The sequence below is a fragment of the Salminus brasiliensis genome, chromosome 1, assembly GCF_030463535.1.
Source record: "Salminus brasiliensis chromosome 1, fSalBra1.hap2, whole genome shotgun sequence".
Lineage (NCBI taxonomy): Eukaryota > Metazoa > Chordata > Actinopteri > Characiformes > Bryconidae > Salminus > Salminus brasiliensis.
The window spans coordinates 92,259,597-92,281,751 of NC_132878.1; the positions used below are offsets into that span (position 1 = coordinate 92,259,597).

The 22,155-nt window shown below is 39.3% G+C and overlaps 1 protein-coding gene across 3 annotated transcripts in view; it reads right to left on the reverse strand.

Annotated features, from left to right (window-relative positions):
- csmd3a (CUB and Sushi multiple domains 3a) overlaps nucleotides 1-22,155 on the reverse strand; it is a 519,096-nt gene that overhangs the window by 149,870 nt on the left and 347,071 nt on the right. For all 3 annotated transcript variants that reach the window (XM_072692429.1, XM_072692430.1, XM_072692428.1), the window contains exons 40-44: nucleotides 20,521-20,637; nucleotides 16,530-16,739; nucleotides 9,970-10,158; nucleotides 8,640-8,817; nucleotides 1,894-2,039 (exon numbers count right to left, since the gene is read on the reverse strand). In XM_072692429.1, the coding sequence (XP_072548530.1) occupies nucleotides 1,894-2,039; nucleotides 8,640-8,817; nucleotides 9,970-10,158; nucleotides 16,530-16,739; nucleotides 20,521-20,637 (840 nt within the window). The remainder of the gene's footprint in view (nucleotides 1-1,893; nucleotides 2,040-8,639; nucleotides 8,818-9,969; nucleotides 10,159-16,529; nucleotides 16,740-20,520; nucleotides 20,638-22,155) is intronic.

The window sequence follows — 22,155 nt, forward strand, 5'->3', positions numbered from 1 at the left end:
GTTATGAATCCCGATTCACATTGGAAAACTACATCGGGATCAGATGTCTGGCCATTTTCCCCAGTCCTAGGGCACAGTCCTCGGGCAGAGGGGATTTCATTAGGAACGTAATGAGAGGAGGAGGTAAGGAGGAGGAGCATTACAGCAGAAGTGTAAAACGAAGTTTGGAAGCTGAGAGCAGAAGCACTAGCTCTGGGAGCGCTATCATTTCATTAACTTTTAAATTGGTAATGAGCTTTGCTTTGCACTGTGCTTATTGTAATTCCCTAATGCTGTAATGTTTCATTTGTAAACATCAGAACCATCAGCACACGCTATGCTAACGGCAAGAATACCATCCCTTTCCTGTTTCCCTGTGAGGAAACCAGTCACCAGTGTTAACCTGAGAACCCACAAAGTAAAGAAATGCAGCGATTTTGGAATTTCTTGAAGGATCCTAATCAAATTGAAGCTTATTTGAGCTGTTATGGCATTTAAAAGCCCCTTTACAGTCGTACAGTGCTATTTGGAACTTTCTGCATGGTCTTGGTGAGTGATATTAACGTCAGACTCGTCCATATATCTAATATTTCTTATTCGGTCATTGTTCTGAGAATTTAATTAACTATTAAACAGTATTTCTTAAAACCTAATGATCAAACAAGTTAACAAGTGCATTTCAGAAATAAGCATTAGCATAAATATGAATATGCCTGATACTGCCCATTCCTCACCAAACACTACCCCAAAAGTGAAGTATGGTGGTGGCAGTATCATGTTGTAAGCAAGCTTTTCCTCAGTGGGTACTGGACCTGGACCTGGACCTGGACCTGGATGATGCAAAATACCACTGCAAGAAACCAGGCTTCAGTGTAATGCATGGGAGAAACTTCCTTTCAGCAGGACTTCTACTAACTTTATTACTATATAGTAATATAGTTAGTAACACTATAGTATTACTATAGTTATATTACTATATAACTACAGATTTAGGATGTTTACACTTTCAGAAATCATAATTTAAAATAAAAAAAATCCTAACTAAGTAAAAACATCCGGTAATTGGTTAAAATACCCTGTAGTATTCTTACAACAAAAACATAATTAGAAATATAAGCTATATTGACTTATATTGAAAATTAATTAAGACAAGTAAAACACCCAGGAAAAAGTTTAATAATTGTGGAACTATTCACATTTAAGAGGTTTTCACTTTCAAAGATAAAAACAATAGCTAGTAATATTCTTTCTTCAAATGAATAATGAGGAATATTAAATACATTAACCAAATTTTAAAACCTTTTACTAGATAAAAATAATAATATATCTGAGATAAAATATCATAAAACAAATAAAGAAATTAGCTGAATATTCAACAAACTTAAAATAGGAAAAAAATAGGTGCATTGAACAGATACTCTAAGTTTTGATAACTTTTTAATAGAGGTGTGTGTGTTTTGTAGAATAAGCTGTACGGTGCCGCCTGCAGAGCTTCATTCAAGCTTTGATCCAGCAGTGAATCATGACAACTGTTCTGAAGACAGCAATTTTCCAATGAAAGAGAGCCGCTCTATTACTCTGTGTCACGTCTATACGTACAAATCAGCAAAACCAAGCGCATGTCACACTCCAGAAGCGCTCAAATGTACAGACATTTCCACGGAAGTGCTGGCGTTTCACAGCTGAACTGCAGGCTGAATGCACAGGCTATAAAGGCGCATTGCGCATTTACAGCATATAACTGACTGCGTGGGTGACGGGTTGGTACAGGGTAATGAAAGCCACAACATGACACACACACACGCACACACACACATGCACACACACACACACACGGCAGCACAAGGCCTGAAAAAGAAACCCACACAGACGAGGGACATTAGAGTGGAATGGCGCAGCCGGCTGGGTACTCACCATGGTAACGGAGAACAAAGAATCCGCTGGTGCTGAAGTCGCTGTGGAACTTAAGGAGCACGTGGTTGGAGGTGCTGGAGACAGCCTCCTGGGCCGAGCTGCCGCTGAACTGGCCGATCTGTGGGGAGGCTTGGTCCGGGCCGTCCCTGCCAGGGGAAAAATGTTCTGATCAAGTCCACACAGATCACTGCTGAACAGTTCCTCTCATTAAGCTCCTCACTTTTAATCAGAGGAACCAGCTTCCACCCATGTCATTTCCACTAAAGCACAGCGACTGGGGAGCCTTTGGAATTCTGCCGCTGGCTGTTATTGCAGGTTTGCATTATATTACATTACATTATTCATGTGTACACATGTTTCTAAATGTAATTATGTAACTTCATACTGGATTCAATTATGAAGATCAGAAATACGTCAACTGGACGCTTTAAAAGCCACTTTAAAATGCTCCCCTTTTTGCATGCTGGCGAGTGGCCAGGCCTGTATTTAATTAGATTAGGGCTTGTTAGAGCTAATTTATTGAGCATATTATTATTATTATTATTATTATTATTAAAGCTGTCAAAAATAGTTTACATTTTTGTAAAAATGTTTACAAGCATTTCTACATTTATTATGAAATGTGTAATTAATTAATAATCCCATATATTTGACAAAAAGTTTCAAACTAATAATAAACCCAATAATGTAATTTGGCATAACCAATCTAAAATCTAATAAATTCTCAATAATGTAATATGATTTCATATAATGGCTAAAAATAGTATTACATTATTAGGTTTCCTAATAAGAAGTCCTGGATTCAATTCTGAAGATTAAAAATCTATAACTCGAGCTCTTTAAAGTGACAATTAAATGCTCCTCTTTTTGCATACTGGCGAGTTGCCAGACCTGTATTTAATTGTCAATGCCAGTATTGCACATAGTATTATTATTATTATTATTATTATTATTGTTGTTGTTTTTGTTAGAGCTGTCACAAATAGTTTATTTCAATGGAAGTCAATATAAACATTCTTTATTACAACTGTTTGTGAAACATTTCTGGTCCATTTATTATGACATTTGTAATTAAGTGATAATCCCAGAAATGGGCATTTAGTAAAAAGTGTAACAAACCCAATAATGTAGTTAGGTATAACCAACAATCAACCTAAAAATGTAATACATTCCCAAGAATGTAATCTGATTTCATATAATGGCTAAAATCGTATTACATTTTTAGGTTTCCTAATAGGAATTCCTGGATAAAATTCTGAAGATCAAAAATATATAAACTGGGCTCTTTGAAAGCAACTATAAAATGCTCCTCTTTTTGCATACTGGCAAGTTGCCAGACATGTATTTAATTAGGTTAGAGCTTGTTAGAGCAACTCTTTGCACTGCAAAGCTGCCATTATTGAGCATATTATTATTATTATTATTATTATAGCTGTCAAAAATAGTTTATTTTCAGTGGAAGCCTATGTAAAAAGACTTTAGTCCAACTCTATTCAGAGCTTTTCTTCTGGTACATTTATTATGAAATTTGTAATTAAGTAATAATCATGTAAATTTGACAAACTTTTCCACTTACCAGTCAAAAGTGTAATAAACCCAATAATGTTATTAGGTATAACCAACGATCAACATAAAAAAATTATAAATTTCCAATAATATAATATGCTTTTATATAATTGATAAATATCTTGTTATATTAGCAGGTTTACGTTACATTGTCTTACAGCTTTATTACATTTCTAGGTGTTGTTATTGTTTAATTATTACAACATTAGTTCAAAACCACATCATGTCAAAAAGTTTAAACTGCAAAACAGCAACAAGCTTTTGCATACCATGGTTCTTTACAGAAAAATAAAAAATATCTTAACCTTTAATGGAAGTGAATGCAAAGATATTTTATACCACATGAGTCTGGAGCATTTCTATTGGTCCATTCATCATGAAATTTAGATGTAATGTAAAGAACAACTGCCAGATTTACATCATGTAAAAAATGAGATCTCCACAGCAAGAAGTGACAATTTATGTAAACACATTATTCCTCACTCCATATTTTTGAGAAACATAGTATTTTCACATATGTGGTGCAGTTTTATTCTACAGAACTAAATAAAACCAGCCTAATTTAACTATTCACTTACTTTTTATTTAATTCAGCTACTGGATGGAGATTTGGTACAAAAGTACAAAAGGCAGCATGATCTTTTTTGTGTATTACCGTTTTTTTTTTTTGCTAGTTTTTATATCTTTAAAGTAGTACAAATTGCTGGCGGTTCTTAACGTTACTATAGCTAAAATAAACAGAGGCAGCATGATCTTAAATGCATTTATAGAAAATGCTAGCTATTGAAAAAAAGAAAAAGAAAATGTATTTACTGGTACTGAAAGCATTTAATGAAGAACATCCTTCCTAAAGAAGACAGTGAATCGTTCCAGTGGTGCTGGGAAGGCCAAACCGAAGGCCAAACGCCCACTTCAAAGCAATCAGGAATAAACTTTTGAAGGATCCAAAACATCGGCATGCAAATACAGGTTTCTGCCACGTAATGATCCATTTAATTCAATTTGCAAAAGCATTAATGTGTTGAACAACGAGCAGCTGCCTCGCATTAGCAAGTGGCACATTAGCGAAAGCTTCGCACTGGCAAAACAATTCACCTGTCAGCGCCGTTCAGGAGAATGCTTACGTAAAGAAGGCTACTCTGCTTGACAGGAAAAATAGAATGCGCTGATAAAAGGCCTTGAAGTGAGTGCAATTAAACCTTTTTGCTGGAAAAAAAGAAAGAAAAGCAGGAAACAACCTCTAAATACATGAACCGATTCCAATTGCTGTGAATATCTCTGACCTTCGAATCAAAGCCATGGTAATATCTGGTCTGCATCCTTGGAGATTCTCTGTAATGGGTTCACAAACTGGCTGGTGAAATTCAGCAAAGGTTAGGTTTAAGGTAAAAGTTATGGTTAGAGGTACGAAAAAGGTTGGGTTTAGGGCCAAGGTAAGGAGTTTGGACTAGGGGAAGAAAGAGTGAGTAGATATAGATATCTAGCTGAATGTAAGTGAAGGGTGAGTTAAGTATCTACAAAGTAGCTATAGTGTCCAGTCCAAGTCTCACCAACCCCACTATGAATCTGAATGATCATGCCTGCTAATTAAATGCATTATACTGTCAGTCATGTTCCTTACTTTGAGCTCACAAAACAACTACATACCCAGCACCACTGGAACGATTCACTGTCTTCTTTAGGAAGGATGTTCTTCATTAAATGCTTTCAGTACCAGTAAATACATTTTCTTTTTCTTTTTTTCAATAGCTAGCATTTTCTATAAATGCATTTAAGATCATGCTGCCTCTGTTTATTTTAGCTATAGTAACGTTAAGAACCGCCAGCAATTTGTACTACTTTAAAGATATAAAAACTAGCAAAAAAAAAACGGTAATACACAAAAAAGATCATGCTGCCTTTTGTACTTTTGTACCAAATCTCCATCCAGTAGCTGAATTAAATAAAAAGTAAGTGAATAGTTAAATTAGGCTGGTTTTATTTAGTTTTGTAGAATAAAACTGCACCACATATGTGAAAATACTATGTTTCTCAAAAATATGGAGTGAGGAATAATGTGTTTACATAAATTGTCACTTCTTGCTGTGCCTCCTGGAAAACCTCTCAAATAAAAATCCGGGTGTATTCTGAGACTAAAACATTATTATATTATTAGAATTAGAGGTCATTCTAAAGCATTGCTTGCCCTGTTTACTCTACTGGCTCCATAATGAAGTTTAGTGCTTGGTGACTGCCCCGATGATTGCCACTTGCGATGTAATTAGAAGATGGAAGCTCAACTTTCATAGTGGTTACAACCGTCCACAGAACACAATGGGCCTCATTCAGCGTTATCTTCCGAAGACTTTTCTTACATGTGGTCTTGAGTAAAATTCTAACAAAAAAGGCTCTGCTCTTGTAGTGATGGGTCTCATTGTCCTCGTGAATTCAACAAATCCCAAATAAACACTGGTGAAGGTCAAAATCTTCGGCCCGTTATCCCACAATTTGGTTCTGCCAATTAACCCTCCTGTTTGTAGCTGCCTCTAGCACTAGCCATGCTCCTGACACAATTTGTAGATGAAAGCCAAATATGAACTGGTTGTCTTTCTTGCCAACAATAATTATTTTCACCCATTAACTATCAAATTATTGGCAGTAAATTCTTTAAAGTCTTTAAAAATTATAAAATAAATTTTATAAAAATATTTAAATTATTATTATTAAATTATTGTAAAAATTTGACATTCTGACCAATTACTTAAAAAAAGGAAATTAAACAACACTTTGCAAATGTTTCACTTTTATTTTGTATTTTATTAGATACATTTAGAATTTCTTGTTCTTATTTACATCATTATAATAATTATTTTCATTTATTATATAATATTATTGTGTATTATTACTATTATTATTATTGAGTGATATTAAATATTTATTTAATAGAACTAATTATTTAAATTTCACACTGATGCTGCAGAGGTCTCAAAACTTCAAATATGTATCAAATATGATGCACTTGGCGTTAAAGGGTTAACTGTCTGGTATGAGAAAATGACCAACTTCAATGTCTTTTTTTTCATGCTTGGTGGAGAGGAGGTGGGATTCTTTCTGACAAGTCTCTGCTGGCAGCAAACAGACCCCCCCACCCCCTTCCCAAAACTGTCAACAGTAACGTTTCTTGAAGCTTGTATGTTAGCATTAGCTAACCCAGCGTACTGTAATGGATCGGGTTATTCGGGGTATCGGATATTTTTTAAGCCTGATTCTGTTTGTTTAAGTCTGATCCTGTGTTTTTACCGCTGAACCGCTGTGCCCTCCAACCTCCTCTAGGTGACCATTAATGGACATTACTCGTGGCCTGCAGCAGTGAGGAGCCTGTCTGCAGCGTGAGACATGTTTTATATTGGACATTTGAGGAGATACTTGAGATTCTACACTGGGAAAAGGGCATGATGAAATTACATGACTCAAATGTGGCAAATAACACAAACCTGAACACAATTCTTGCCAAAACGAGTAAACTTGAAGGAAGCGATTAGATTTCTGAAATACTTTTATAGACCTGTAACTACATGTCACATCAGAATCATATAATTGCAAAGTGATGTTTTTTAGTGCTGTGTGTTAAATGGGTTTTGGACACTTTTCCACCAGACTGTTGGACAGCTGTTTGTCTATTGTCTGCTGTTTCTGACCATGGTGGCAAAACCACATGGGAAATACTCTTGAATTATAGCTGGATAAAATAAAATTACTGTGAAAATACCATGACATTTTTTTTTACCAGTAGCAGAAGTGCATTGAAGAATGTGTTCAAATCTGGGAAATAGCACTATACCATCTACTGATGGGAAATGTGCCACAACAGATGTCAGTTCAGAGTCTGTACTAATATGAACATATGAAATATGAGGGCATTTACAGCAGCTTCTCAGCTTTAAAGTAATCTGATCAGATTGTGGATCCCTTGGATCACTGTGTTCATTAAATCATCTCCAAAGTTCTCCTCATGGAGTCTAGTATTATTTATAGTATCATCCAACACCTGGTTTGGTAAAGCAGAGCTTAATGATGGTAAATCAGGTGAGCTGCTGCTGCTGCTGCTGCTGCTGCTGCTGGTGGTGGAACTGAACACATCCACCATGTGCTGGCTGGACTGGGGGGTGTCCAGAAGATAAACCTGGAGCCAAGCTCTGTTCTTCATACTAGCTTACAAGATCTCATTTATTTCCTATTACAGCCTAAAGCAGGGGTTCTTATCCAATCTTATTCAAAAAGGACTGTGTGGCTGCAGGTTTCCATTCCAATTAAGTTGCACAGCTGATTTTGACTTGGTCTTAATAATGGTCTTCAAAAACTCTCAAAAACTTAGCTTCTCTATATGGACTCAAAGTATTAGGACACCTGCTCATTCATTTTTCCTTCCGCAATTAACGATCAAAAGAGTTGTTGGAGTAACTGTTGGAGTCTCTGCTGTCCAGGGAAGAAGGCTTTCCACTAGATGTTGGAGGAGCACTGCTGTGAGGATTTGATTGCATTTAGCAGCAAGAGTGTTAGTGAGGTCAGGATGTTGGATGATCACCACCTCACCTCAACATCCCCAACTCATATCAAAAATATTGGATGGAGCACCACCATCCATCATTCCAGAGAACACAGTTCAATGCTGGGGGCTTTATATCCCACTAGCCCGCATCTGGCATTAGACATGGTCTCTACAGGAACTAGACAAGCTGACTGTGTGCATTTGCACATCTGTGTCAGCAGTGGGTGCCACTTAAAGTAGCTGAATGCATTCATTAGAAGGGCTGTCCACAAACATTTGGACATGTAGTGTGTATGAAGTAAGCCTCTGTTTGGTTGGAATGAAAACTTGTAGCCACTCTGGCCCTTTGTGCAGAAGATTGGTGACCCCAGGCCTAAAGCTTGTGGGCAGTGGCGGCTCAGAGGTTTTAGAGCCCCGGGCTATTGATGATAGGGTTGTGGGTTCGATACCAGGGCCTGGTAAGCTGCCACTGTTGGGCCCTTGAGCAAGACCCTTTACCCTCTCTGCTCCCCGGGTGCTGGAGTTGGCTGCCCACCACTCTGGGTGTGTGTGTCGGTGTGTGTGCTCACTGCCCCTAGTTCATGAGTGTGTGTGTGTCCACTACAACAGATGGGTCAAATGTGCAGGACCAGAATTGGCCCGGTTTGCTCACCAGATAGTAATGTAGTCGTAGATGGGCTCCGTGTTGAGTACAGTGAAGTTGATGCGGATGCCGTTACCAGGGGGAACTCTGATAGTCCACACGCAGTCCTTCAGGTTGGGGTAGTCGTCGGGATGGCCCGGCGAGTAAATGGTTCCTTCCATAGCAGTCAGGTTGCCCCCGCAAAGTGCTGAAAAGTCAGGAGAGGACAGAGAACAAAAACACACAAATGTCAGCTGTTTCAGTGGCAGTCTTTGCAGGAACACACTTGTCATCTCTTATCAAGGAAAGGCCTGCTGTGTGCTGCAGCAAGTCTACTCCGGAGTTTCAGCCTTGTTTTTAAAGGTCAGAGCGCGGTAACCGAGCAGCACACCTGAACCACACGCAGTGACACACTCGCTGAATGTACCGGGAAAGAAAGTGTAACAAAGAGCCTTTGAGAGCTGCACCAGGCCTACACAGCAAATTCACCAATGCTCTGCTGAATGGCAGCTAGCAGGGGAAGACCACGGTAGCTGCTGGGTGTCATGCCCTGCTAACACTGGATAGGTCATGGGAGAAATGCCAAAAAGTAAAGAGTGTTGTGGTAACACATTTACTCATTAATAAAGCCTAAATCTGTCATTACCTACAGCGTGGAATCATGGGAAATGTGGTTTTCTTCTTTAGTGAAAGCCTCCCCTACTCCTATAGCAGCTTGGGCTAGCGCTTATGTGATTTCTGACACTGTAAAATTGGTAAAACTGCTATATCCATCCATTACTCCATTTGTCTAAGTAATAGTGCATATATGGTAATAAATGGACAAAAGTATTGGGACGCACCTCTTAATCGTTGGATTTAAGTGTTTCATGGGGCCATGGGGGTATAAAATCAAGTACCTAGCCATGCTGTCTGCCTTTCCACACATTAGTGAAAGAATAAGGACCTAGTGTAATAACTGCTGGGTTCCAGATGTAAGCACAATGCGTAGGTGTCCCAATACTTTTGTCCATATAGTGTAAATGAAATACAGTAGCACCAGAAGCCACATTGAGCAAGTCTTCGAGATTCCTCAACAACTTAACATTACATTGGGTAAACTCATAGTGCTGAGCATCCTTTATGTGTAGTCTAGAGATACAGTCGTCTTGTTCTGCAGAAGGAAAGAAAAGAACCCCTGACACTAAACATGTCCTGGCTGATTGACTGCTCCTGGGCTAAGGGAGAGCACTGGGTCGATTTGATTTGTCACCAAACTATTGCTTTAGTGTAACACTGCTGATTCTGGAGAGCAGTATCAGTGATAAGCAAAGCTGTAATCAATGTCAGTGAACTGCACAGTGAGCGAGTGGGCATTTACCTTCACAGCGAGGCACAGGGTGGTTCCAGTTTCTGCTAACTCCGTGCTGGCATGTGAGCGAAGCCTGGCCCAGCAGCGTGTATCCCGGCTGGCACTGGAACCAAATGGTCATCCCCACTCCCAAATCACTGCCTATCACCTGCCCGTTCCTGAAGGGTCGCGGGTCCGGGCATCTCTGGAGCTCATAGGCTGAAAAATCAATGTTAGCTCAGTTAGTAAGTCTTTTTATTTCTTCCTCCTTAATTATGGATAGACAATTACCCAACCCACTCATTAGTACTCTTCCTCTATCTCAGGTAATGCTCCCGACACGGGGAGGGTGAGGCTTGACACATGCCTGGTTCCTAGCTCTGATGTATTGGTCAGCAGACGCCTGTGCTGGCCAGCATCTTTTAAGCAGGTTTTAGGCAAGAATGCCAAGCATAAGAATCAGAGCCACTTTGACAAGAGTCAATCTGAGATGTGCTAGACGACTGGGTCAGAACACCAGGCAGGTGTATTAGGGTGCTCCTGGTATACAGTGGTCAGTGCCTACCAAAAGTGCTCCAAGAAAGGATAACCAGTGAACCAGCGGCCATGGGTCATAGACACCTAAGGCTCACTGATGTGATCCATGGAGGCCCCACCTCACAACTTACAGGACTTAAAGGATTTATTTGATGTCAGGTACCACAGGACACCTTCAGAGGCCTCAAATGGTCAGATCTGTTATGACGGCACAAGGGAGACCTACTCAGTATTACCCAAAAACATTTTGTATTTTATATATATATTATTTACAATATCTATATACAATATATATGTTTAAAAAAAAAAAAAAAAAAAAAAAAAAAAAAAATATATATATATATATATATATATATATGGTTTTTTTAAACATATATATTGTATATAGATATTGTAAATAATATATTTTATATAATTTATATATATATATATATATATATATATATATATATATATATATATATAAAATACAAAATGTTTTTGGGTTGTAGTGTCTCTGCATGTCATTGGCAGATATCATAAGCTATCACTTGTGTTGTATTTGCAGATTATGTCCAGTAATGCAACAGTGTCATGTTACCATTACCTGTGTTATGACAGTTCAGGCCACCAGTCTAGACAACAACACACTGGCCTAACAGAACTGTATACACACACACACACACACACACACACAAACTAACTGTCTCAACACACCTATTATTTATTGGAACTCTGGTCTTCATAATACAGCTATTTCTGGAATGTTCTCATTCCTGGTAGCACTCTAAACAGTGTGCAATAATTATTATAAGCTATATGTATGTTTCTATTTTCTATATACTCTTATCTAATGGTTCATAATGCAGCTATTTCTGGAAATTTATATGTAAACAATGTGCAAATGGTTTAGATAGAAACCAATCATTCAGAGTGGGTTTCTGTTCTAGAGAAGAACCTACTAAGCCAGAACAGGACGTTCTAAGACAAAATAGTCCCTAAGAAAACTTGTGTCTCTGGTGTCTCAGTTTGCCCTGGTCTCTTCAGTACAGGACTCTGTTTTGGGTTCTTGTCTCCGCTCTAGCCCCACCCAGTCATGTGTCCTGTGTCTCCTTCGTAGCCCTGCCCTCTCGTTATCCTCCCCCTGTGTTTGTGATGTTCCTTGTCCAGCATTGTGGATGTTCATATATGTTTGCTACAGTCCGGGTTCCTTGTTCATGTATTTCTACTGTGGATGGTTCGGTTCTCCTGGATTCTGGGACCTCTGTCTGGGATGATACTAAAAGTAACTTTGGCATCCTGCCTCAACCCTGCCAATTTATTACACATACACACATAAAACTCAGAAGACATGTGTAGCTTCACTGATGGGTCAAATAGTTGAATAGTAAATTACATAGCTATATTTGTGTTGTTGTCATGGTAACCCCTGGTTCCCATCACCACAACTGTAAAGACATTTGAGTCTGTACCTTTCTCTGCAACCTTACAACCTGCACATGAACCCCTGTCTGATAGGCCATTTCCATCTCAACAATTGAATGTGTCTTAACTGCTTAGCAACCCAGCTAATATCGTCTCTAAGTAACAACATCAAATCCAGTGATTTACAGTGTATTAGTGAAGAGTCAGCTAATCCTTCAGGGCTGGTGGAAATATAGCAGCTATCTCTGGCTTTTGCTTTTCCAGGTTCTACCCACTGGCCCTGTCTCTCCTTATAACACTATCTACCAGCGCTGGGAGGCTAAAGGATAGCATGTGTTTTTCTCTGAGACACATGCAACCATCCAGAGCGTCTTCTCGAACTGCTGCTGCTGATGCAACGTAAACACGCTTGCAGGAGAACACTAACTTCCGATTCTGCCATGTCGTGTAGCATTGGGCCAGATGGAGTGAAACCACAGGCAGCTGTGGCATCGCCGGAGACTGAACTCGCAGTCCCTTGCTGATGGGATGAAAGCGTAGATGGCTGATTTTTGCATTTTAATGGGCTCTTCTCCTTTAATACTGTGATTTCTTAAAGCAGCCATTGCTTTTGTTTTTACTATGTAAAGAACATAATCTGAAAAAGGTTCTGTGCACAATTATAAGGGTCTTCTTTATAATGGGGAAAGCATTTTTCACTTTGACAATGTGAATCTGGCAGTTCTTCACATTGTGTCAGAATTTGATGAGGAATGGACCAATTGAAATGCTCCAAAATGACCCGGGATAAAACCCACCATGTTGTGGGCAAATACTTGCCAGACAAGGTGTGTAGCGCTTAATATTGGAATAATTTTACAATAATGCAATCACACCCAACAAGGTAATAAAACTGTAAACCTGACCATTTCCTTTTTGTTTTACCAATAATATAATTATACCATAAATATCAACAAATTTGGGACTGCTTTATTCAAGATAATGATCATATTTGTAATTCTGCCCCCTGTTACACAGGTGACCGTGTTTTAAAACTCAACAAACCAATAATATGTAGAACTGGAAAGCTTGACCGGCTATGTTTCGGTATCGGATGTTTTTTTTAGCCCAAATATGTAATCAGCGAACAGCCAAGAATTTAGCCAATCCGAAGAGCTGCTCAGATCCTATGATCAATATTTTGCAAGTTGCTGCAGCATTACGAAAGGTCACTAAACCTGCAGTTCCTCATTCAATGGTTATATGGCAATAAGGACCTCACTCACAGCTGCAGTAACCCTCTGACCCCAGTGTTATGGTCTATAGTGTGTGTCTCCAGTGCTGCTGTTGTTGGAGTATCTCACTCAAACTCGCATATCTTGCCCATAAACAGTATCGGCAATTAGCTGATCGCTCTGAAAGACAATCTGCAATTGGTCTCAGCCAGAGAAATACTGATCTGTTCATCTGTAATAACTCTAATAACGTGGTATATTTGCTTAGAAATTAGCAGCATGGGCTTCTTACATATTTTAAATGCATATTTTATATATATATATAGCTCCCGTGCAGTGACTGGAATAGCATGGCTATGACACCCACACGCACCTTAGATAACATACTGCACACATTATCTTGCATATGCATAAGACTGCTTATTGCCTTTACTGCCCTGAAACAGTATTTAAAGGTAATCAATTCTAAGACTCCGGAGGAGGAGGGAGTTCAAAAGTGAAATCGTTCAATATACAATCTCACACTGCAGATAAATACAGAATATACGAGCCCCTGCCCTCTGAGGGATAAGTTATCAGGACCAGTAAAACTGTTTGCATTAGTTAAAGCTCCCTTAAGCTCGATCTGTAACCCTTACAAGTCAATGTAATCGTAGGAGATTACAAATCTATAGTGTTTATATGGCTCAATTCTGACTCGTAGATCTTTAAAAAAAATGGGGGAATCCAGCTGAAAGTGCAGACTCTAAACTGCTGTGTGTTGGTGAGCAGACAAGCTGATTTTTGTGTGTTTACCATTTCTTTGAGAATTTCAAAAGACTGGACACTGATGGAACTTGGCCTCCGCCTTTAACCCATCCGTGCAGTGAACACAAACACACACAGTGACAGTGAGCACACATGTCCGGAGCGCCCGGGGAGCAGAGAGAGTGAAGGGCCTTGCTCAAGGGCTCAACAGTGGTAGCTTCACGGGTCTCGAACCAACAACCCTGTCATCAATAGCTCGGTGCTCTAAGGGCTGAGTCGCCACTAATTGTGTAAATTGTTATGTAATGGCATATTACCATTGAACTAGTGATGAGAACTGTGAACTAAAGGCTACTGCCCACACTGTTACAGCACATGGAAACTTAATGACTCATGTCTTTTATATATTAAACTGACAGTCTTTCACAATGTCAGCACTGTTGAGGAGCTTTTAGGGCTTCTTTAATTTGAAGCTGTGGAGGGAACTCTTAAGGTGCTTTGAGGAACTTTCAAGGCACCGTTTTCTTCTAAAAACCTTTTCTTGAAGGTTCCGTAAAGCGCCTTAAGAGGTTTCTCCATAGTGTTGGACAGAGGAACCTCTCAAAGTTCCTCAGCTTATACTTTTAACAGTGAATTTAAAGTCACTGCTGTCAATCTGCAAGGCTCTGGCCTATGCTCTGGATCTGTGTGTTGTCTGCCTGGGGAAAAATACAAAATAAGCTACATATAACTTTCCATAAGGAGAAAGACAGCCTGGATTTGTCATCGCATTACACTCAGACCTGACTGATATTAATATTTTTTTTTTCATTGCTATTAAAACAAGAAGCTACATTTTTGTTTTTAGAATTTATAACATCAACCAATATCATTTTTAATGATTAAAATAAAGATAAAAAATAAAAAAGTGTTCAGCAGTGCTTTCAAATCTCAAACACACTTCAGCGCAAGACAAGATAATCATATTCACCATCAGTGTTGGACACCGACAGAGTTTGGCCTCCGCCATTGACCCATCCGTGCACACAGTGACAGTAACCACTGTAGAGCTGTAGTGGTGGGCAGCCATTTCTGTGGCACCTGGGGAGCAGGAAGGTTGAAGGGGCTTGCTCAAAGGCCCTACAATGGCAGCTTGATGTGCCTAAGCATCGAACCCACAACCATGTCATCAATAGCTTGGTGCTCCAACTGCTGAGCCACCACTCCCCCAGCTGTTAAAAAGCAGCTCTTACAAATTTAGAAAATCTATGTATAAAAGTATGTCTTAATTAATTAATATAAATATTAAACAAGACACTTAAAGACAACCTTATAAATGAACATGAAGCATTTAACGCCACAAGTGGCCGACAATTAATCTTAATTATTAATCGAATAATCTCTCTATTATTAACGTGATGCCTCTCTAATGTTGATGCATTTATTTGACATGGTTCTATTTTTATTTGTGCTGAAAACTCATTCTGAGCAAGAAAACTCGAACAGGAATATAAGTTACATAACTTTTCATTATTCTGTTTGAAAAACATAATAATAATAATTTACTGATGCAAACTGCCCTCTGAAAGATCTCTCAGTTGCTAAGAAAATAAATACAGTCATTTCACAGGGACGCATCTCCTGCTGCCTGTATTTTCGACATTTTGACCTTTTTCATCTTATTTCAACTCATGAAATCACTGTGGATCATCTGAGGGTGGTGTGTCTTGTGTGGAAACATATCAAACATGCTAATGTTTACGTTACACTTTAGCGCTTAAGTAACACACTACAGGCTGCATTAACCACCTCAGGGGGGCGCTATATGTCACTAGATAAAACAAACAAACAACCGTCTGTTCAAAGCCAATGAAAAGAAACCTAGGTTAATCTTATGTTTTTTATTTTGTTTAATATTGTTTTGTTTTGGGCCGGATTTTTTGCTTCCTACCGAACTTTTACCGAACCCAAGGTCCAAAACGTGGTGTGAAGTAAAGCCTGACTTTTGTGCTTCGTTAAGGCTCAGCTATAGTCGCTTTATGTAGGAAAATGTACATGTCCTTTTCAAACGATGTTACCATCACTGCCCACATAAATCTCTGTAATTGCAAATACCTCTGTACCAAATATTAAGTTTCTTTTTCTGGTGTATCAAATACTTATTTCCCACAATAAAATGGAAATTAATTATTTAAAAATCATACAATGTATTTTTCTGGATTTTTGTTTTAGATTCCATCACTCACAGTTGAAGAGTACCTATGATAAAAATTACAGTCTTCTACATGCTTTGCAAGTGGGAAAACCTGAAAAATCAGCAGTGTATCAAATACTTGTTCTCCCCACTGTATTGGCTAAACTGCCCAAGCTTTCATGAAGTGCGAGAATATGGACAAAGTAAACGCAGAGTGCGGACAGAAGGCGCCGCCCACATCCGTATTCGTATTCAATGTTGAGCATGAATGAGCCTTTACACCCCTAGTAGTTAAATAAAACTGAAGCCTAGGGTTTAAGGGGTAAAGTAATGCAATCCCTCAATGCAAAATAATGAAGTAGATATTAAATAATAGGAGTGAGGAATGGAAGATTCCCAATAATGCAGAAGCTCAATATTTCCTGATATTGCTATGTTGACCGGACGATAAAATGACCAGGCCGATGAAATTCCTGATTGAACTGGAGCAATCTTGCTTGCTGGACCTTCCTTACCTTCATATGTGATGTGGAAGCCAGGTTTGTTTTGTGAATAGTCGCTGTGGAAGAGGAAGCTAGTCTCGTGGGTGGTGCTGAAGAAGGACTCGGGCACCACAGAGCCGCTGAACCGGTCAATCATTGAGCCGCTTTCTGGAGTCCCACTCCGAACCTCCAGGTAATCATGCACCGCCTCCGTGGTAAAGTTCAGGAACTGCAGATGAATCCCTGCAGACAAACAAATGATGATGTCAGAGCAACGGCTATGGGCCAAAATGTCAAATAGCAAACCAAGGTCCCCTGATAGATAGTGAAATAATGATATTTATTATTTATTATATTTTAATAATAAAAGTGCAGCCAGCCAGCACCTCTTAGTCTGAACTGCTACTGATTCAACGTCACCGGGCGACCAACACGCTCAAAGGAAAGCACCACGTATTCGTATGCACTGGCCAGAAGACGCCAGTGCGGGAGTGATATGGGGACATTGTGCTCTCTCGGGGCCCTGGCTGCTGACGGCTAGCAGCATGACCGGGCCTCAAACTAGGAATCCTCTGGGCTTAGTGACAGCGCCTATTTCTGCTGGATCCTTCAGAGCCCCGAATCCATAATATTTAATCAATATTATTATTTATTATGTTTTTTATTATGTATTTTATTCTCTCCAGAGTAGGCTTGGTCAGTTACCGTCCTCTGTCTAGGACTCCTCCTATCACACAATGCTGAAAGGGTGGAAAGCATTAGCTTGCTTTGAGTCACATGAGGCACCACCACACCACAATGCAACATTACTGCAGTTCCACACGCTTGGAGGAGAACACTAACTGTCAGCTAAGTTCCATCAGTTAACAGATACACCTACTAGCTACAACAGCACTAAGTATTAGGAGAATGGGAGGCCCAGCCAGACAAACTTGCCCAATTTCCATTTACTGGGAAGCAACCTTTATCTTAGGAAAGGCCAGGCAGCTTTAGTATGTTGTAGGTCCTTCCATGGCCTTTATGACCACCACACACTGCTTTGTGATAATTTCATTCAACGTTTTTTCACATGCCCCTTCACACACTTCCTATAGCGGTAGGTCTTTGTTTGACCACACGTTTCCCAAAACAGTCCCACAGGACCAGGTTTCAATCTGGAATAAGGGTTGCTTCTGGAACCAGGCCTTGTGACCGCGGCTTTTCCTGAGTCAGTGCAAGGGAAGGTTAAACTCAGGCCGGGCAGCAAACAAGGATCTGGGCTAGATTAAATAATGCTAACGCTAGCTGATGCTAGCTTTTTCCATCTCTTCTCTCCAACGTTCGCTCTCCCTCAAAAACAAACTGGACTACCTCAGCTGGACCGAACCTGAGCTAAGTACCCACCGGATGGGAAAGCGCCGGATTAGAGAAAAACACAAAAACCTGGGGTGGGTGGGCAAGGCTAAAAGCTAACAAGATGACAATAAGACTCAGGAATAATTACAGTGTTTTGTTTGTTACCATGTAAAAAACAAATGTATAAGCCCTCCATACAAGAAAACTTGGTTTTTTGGTCTTAGTTAAAATAACAGGGTGGTAAATAGGCTTGTTAAACAGCATCTGAGCATTTTTCACCCCAACCCAATCACATATTTACTACTTCTACACCAAAAACAACTTTAATAAATGCAAGAACTGCATCTTTAAACAGAACTCTAGACTAAACTGAGGTGATTTTTATTGGACCCAATAAATACACTGTTGACTCGGCCTGCCATGTTACACTGCCTGCAGCCCCATTCTGCCTGTTATTTTGGATATATTGAGTCGCATCTTAAAATGAGGCAGTCTGCAATCTGTCATCTGAGCAATGTGGCCAGAACTCTGTCTTATCTTACATTTGTTGATGGCGAGCGCCTTACACATGCATTTATCTCCTCGTGTCTCTGGCAGTGTTGAAGGAATGATGAAAATGTTTGCTGAGAAAGAGTTTTTCAATTTTGTCAAGGACAACAACAAGATGAAAGATCTGCTCCATAAAGTTATTAAAACAATTTAAATTCCAAATGTGATAAAAGGAAAAGAACTTCCTACAATGAAAATAACATCCTGACTAATTTATTTCATTTCTGCTTTAATCGACTGGTGTATCAGAAATGAAGGAACTTGTACTTACGTTTAAAGCATTTAGCTGACGCTCTTACCCAGAGCGACCTACAAGTTTACTCGTATTACAGAGTTGGGCCAATGTAGGGCCGGGTTCGATTCCCGGGCTCGGCAAGTTGCCACTGTTGGGTCCTTGAGCAAGGCCCTTTACCCTCTCTGCTCCCCGGGCGCTGGAGTTGGCTGCCCACCGCTCTGGGTGTGTGTGTACTCACTGCCCCTAACACGTGTGTGTGTGTGTGAGTGTGTGTTCACTACCAGATGGGTTAAATGCGGAGGACACATTTCGCTGTACAGTGTACAGTGACAAATACGTGCACCTTTACCTTTACCTTTACCTTAGTGTTAGGAGTCTTGCTCAAGGACTCTTATTGGTGTAGCGCAGCCCAGGAATCGAACCACATGGTGTGGTAGCTCACTGGCAGGTAGTGGTGTTATCTGTTGGGCCACACCAACCACTTGTGGTGTTCGCTGTACTACTTGCCACAGGACAGTTGGCTTTTTACTCACCGGTCTCATATTCAAATTTCCCAGAATGTAAAATGTAAATAAGAAGATTCTTCAATAAAACTCTGAACTTGAAGTTTGTTTCCAACCATTTCTACAACCCCCCTGTCGGTTTTGGTTGTAACGACCAACGTAACGTCTGGAGAGGCCAGTGGCTGTGTTTCTCAGACCAATAAACATGCAGTTTATTCCACCACTGTGAACAACAGCACAACATCTGTACATGCAACTCTTTATTTATTTACTCTTTATAAATACACACACTCTAATTAAGGGTGAATTTATTGCCAATTGTCACATAATAATAATAATAATAATAATAATAATAAACTGAATTTATAGAGAGTTTTGGTAACACTGTATAATAACAGCCCTTAATAAATCAGCAGCTTAAGTATTATATAATAACTTCTTAATAATTGCTAATAGTTACAGTGGCATGCAAATGTTTGGGCACCCCCAATTCCCTGACCAAACATCCGTTACTATAAATACATTTGCATTGACAGCATTAGGCTAAAAGAGTTCTGTTAATCGCTACAAAATAGTAAGCCAGTAAGCCTTAGTGTAACTTGCCCAAAGACAAGAGCCAGACAGGCTGTCACTGTTAATTATTAGATGATGAGACAACATCAGTAACCTGCACAAAATAACTAAACATTGTATATAACAGGGTGGTAAATAGACTTGTTAAACCACATCTGAGCATATATAACTACCATATTTGAACCAACCATAGCCAGATCTATTATCTGCTACATATGTTGATTTTTATGTCATTTCAGGGACCTCTACACATATACCTTTTCATACACCCTGCATATGCCCCTTTTACTTCTGATGTCAATGTCAATGTTAACAACCTCTATCTATTATTTATACAAATACTCTAACATTCTTACAAATTAGTATTAGTGTTATTTAATGATTATTTAAATGTTGGATGTTTATTGCTGCACCATGGGTCTGTAACACAATGTAATCTTAGCCTGTCCTCTACTTATTGTAGTTCTGACAATAAAGCATATATATATATATGCATGTGTGTGTATATTCACAAATGAGGCGCCATTTAAACGGGAAATTAAGTTTATATTAGTTTATATAGTTTATATAGTCCTAAGTTTATATTAATTATATATATATATATATATATATATATATATATATATATATATATATTAGTATATTAGTATTAGATGTTTATTTGATGTTTATTGCTGCACCATGGGTCTGTAACGCAATGTGGCACTGTCCTCTACATATTGCAGTTCTGACAATAAAGCTGACTATATATATTTATAATATATATATATAATATATATTATGTGAGAGAGAGAAATAGAGAAGACCAAGTTTTTTTTCAGACACTGACCAAAGCCAACAGGGAGCTTAACTGTCCAGTTGCAGTCCAGGCCGCTGGGGTAGTTTCCAGGGAAGCCGGGGCTCAGGATGACTCCGTTCAGGTCGGAGAGAGAGCCGCCGCACTCCGCTGCAGGAAAGCACAGAGTGCAGCATTACTCAACAACCTGCACACACTCACGTAGCCGGGAGATAACACAAGATCTACCGTGGTTAATATCCTCCACCTTACTGTATCCCTCTGCAGCTTTATTTTCCGTCCACGTTCAGCGCTAATAAAACAGCAGCGCCTCATCAAAGTGTAAAGCTCATGACTCTGTTTTCCGGGAATATTCACATTATGTGGAAGTGAATTCATTTGCACATATAATGCAAAACTCATTGTGTTCCTTGACTATATAAACAGGCGGGTAATGATGTTTAATAACGCACAATTGAAATGGGCCAAAAATCTAATTTAGAGAAGTCTGCTGCCTTCATTTTGAGGGTCATAGAGAAATGAAGCTCTGTTACATTACGTCTTAATGAATTTTCAGATGAATGCCAGCAGAACTTCTTCGACTCGCGAGGCCCATTTTAAAATGACTCAGCTCCAGTAACACAGGGGCGGACTGCAGTCTGTTTCGCTTTTCAGAGTGTGCTTCATCCCCCTCGCCTGAATTTCTTTTGTTATTCATTTCTTACTTGTCAACATTTCATGATGAGTGTAGGACAGATGGACAGACAGACATGGTCCAAATGTACCTTAAAATGTAATTATTTGGAGTAGTCCTTTATAGACGAAATCGACACTGATCAGACTCTCAGTAACATCTCATGAACATCACAGTGATGGAGCAGCATCTGAACATTCAGTAGATTTCAGTAGTTTTTTAGTAGGAGAGTCCAGGTTCAGATCTGTAGATGTTCACCTGAGAGACCACTGATCATCTATAACAGGTCTAATACTGACCATCTCAACATCCTCATCCAGCTGCTAAAGATCTGCTGCTGATACCAGTCTGGAACTGGAGCCTAACTGGATTAGACTGAGATTAATGAGATTAATGAGTAAGGGGTTAAGATTAGGTTTTAGGTTGAGGTTATGATTAGGGACAGGATGAGGGTTAGGATTAGGTTCTGGGTTGAGGTTTGGTTAAATGGTTAGGATTAGAGATAGATTGAGGTTTAGGATTAGGTTTTGGGTTGAGGTTAAGGTTAGGAATAGGGATAGGATGAAGGTTAGGATTAGGTTTTGGGTTGAGGTTAGGATTAGGGACATGATGAGAGTTAGGATTAGGTTTTGGGTTGAGGTTAGGATTAGGGATAGGATGAAGGTTAGGATTAGGTTTTGGGTTAAGGTTAAGGTTAGGATTAGAGACAGAGTGAGGGTTAGGATTACATTTTGGGTTAAGGTTAAGGTTAGGATTAGGTTTTGGGTTGAGGTTAAGATTAGGATTAGAGACAGGATGAGGGTTTGGATTACATTTTGGGTTAAGGTTAAGGTTAGGATTAGGTTTTGGGTTGAGGTTAAGATTAGGATTAGGTTTTGGGTTGAGGTTAAGTTAGGATTAGGGATAGGATCAGGGTTAGGATTAGGTTGTGGGTTGAGGTTAAAGTTAGGATAAGGGCCAGGGTGGGAATGAGGATTAAATTTTGGGTTAAGGTT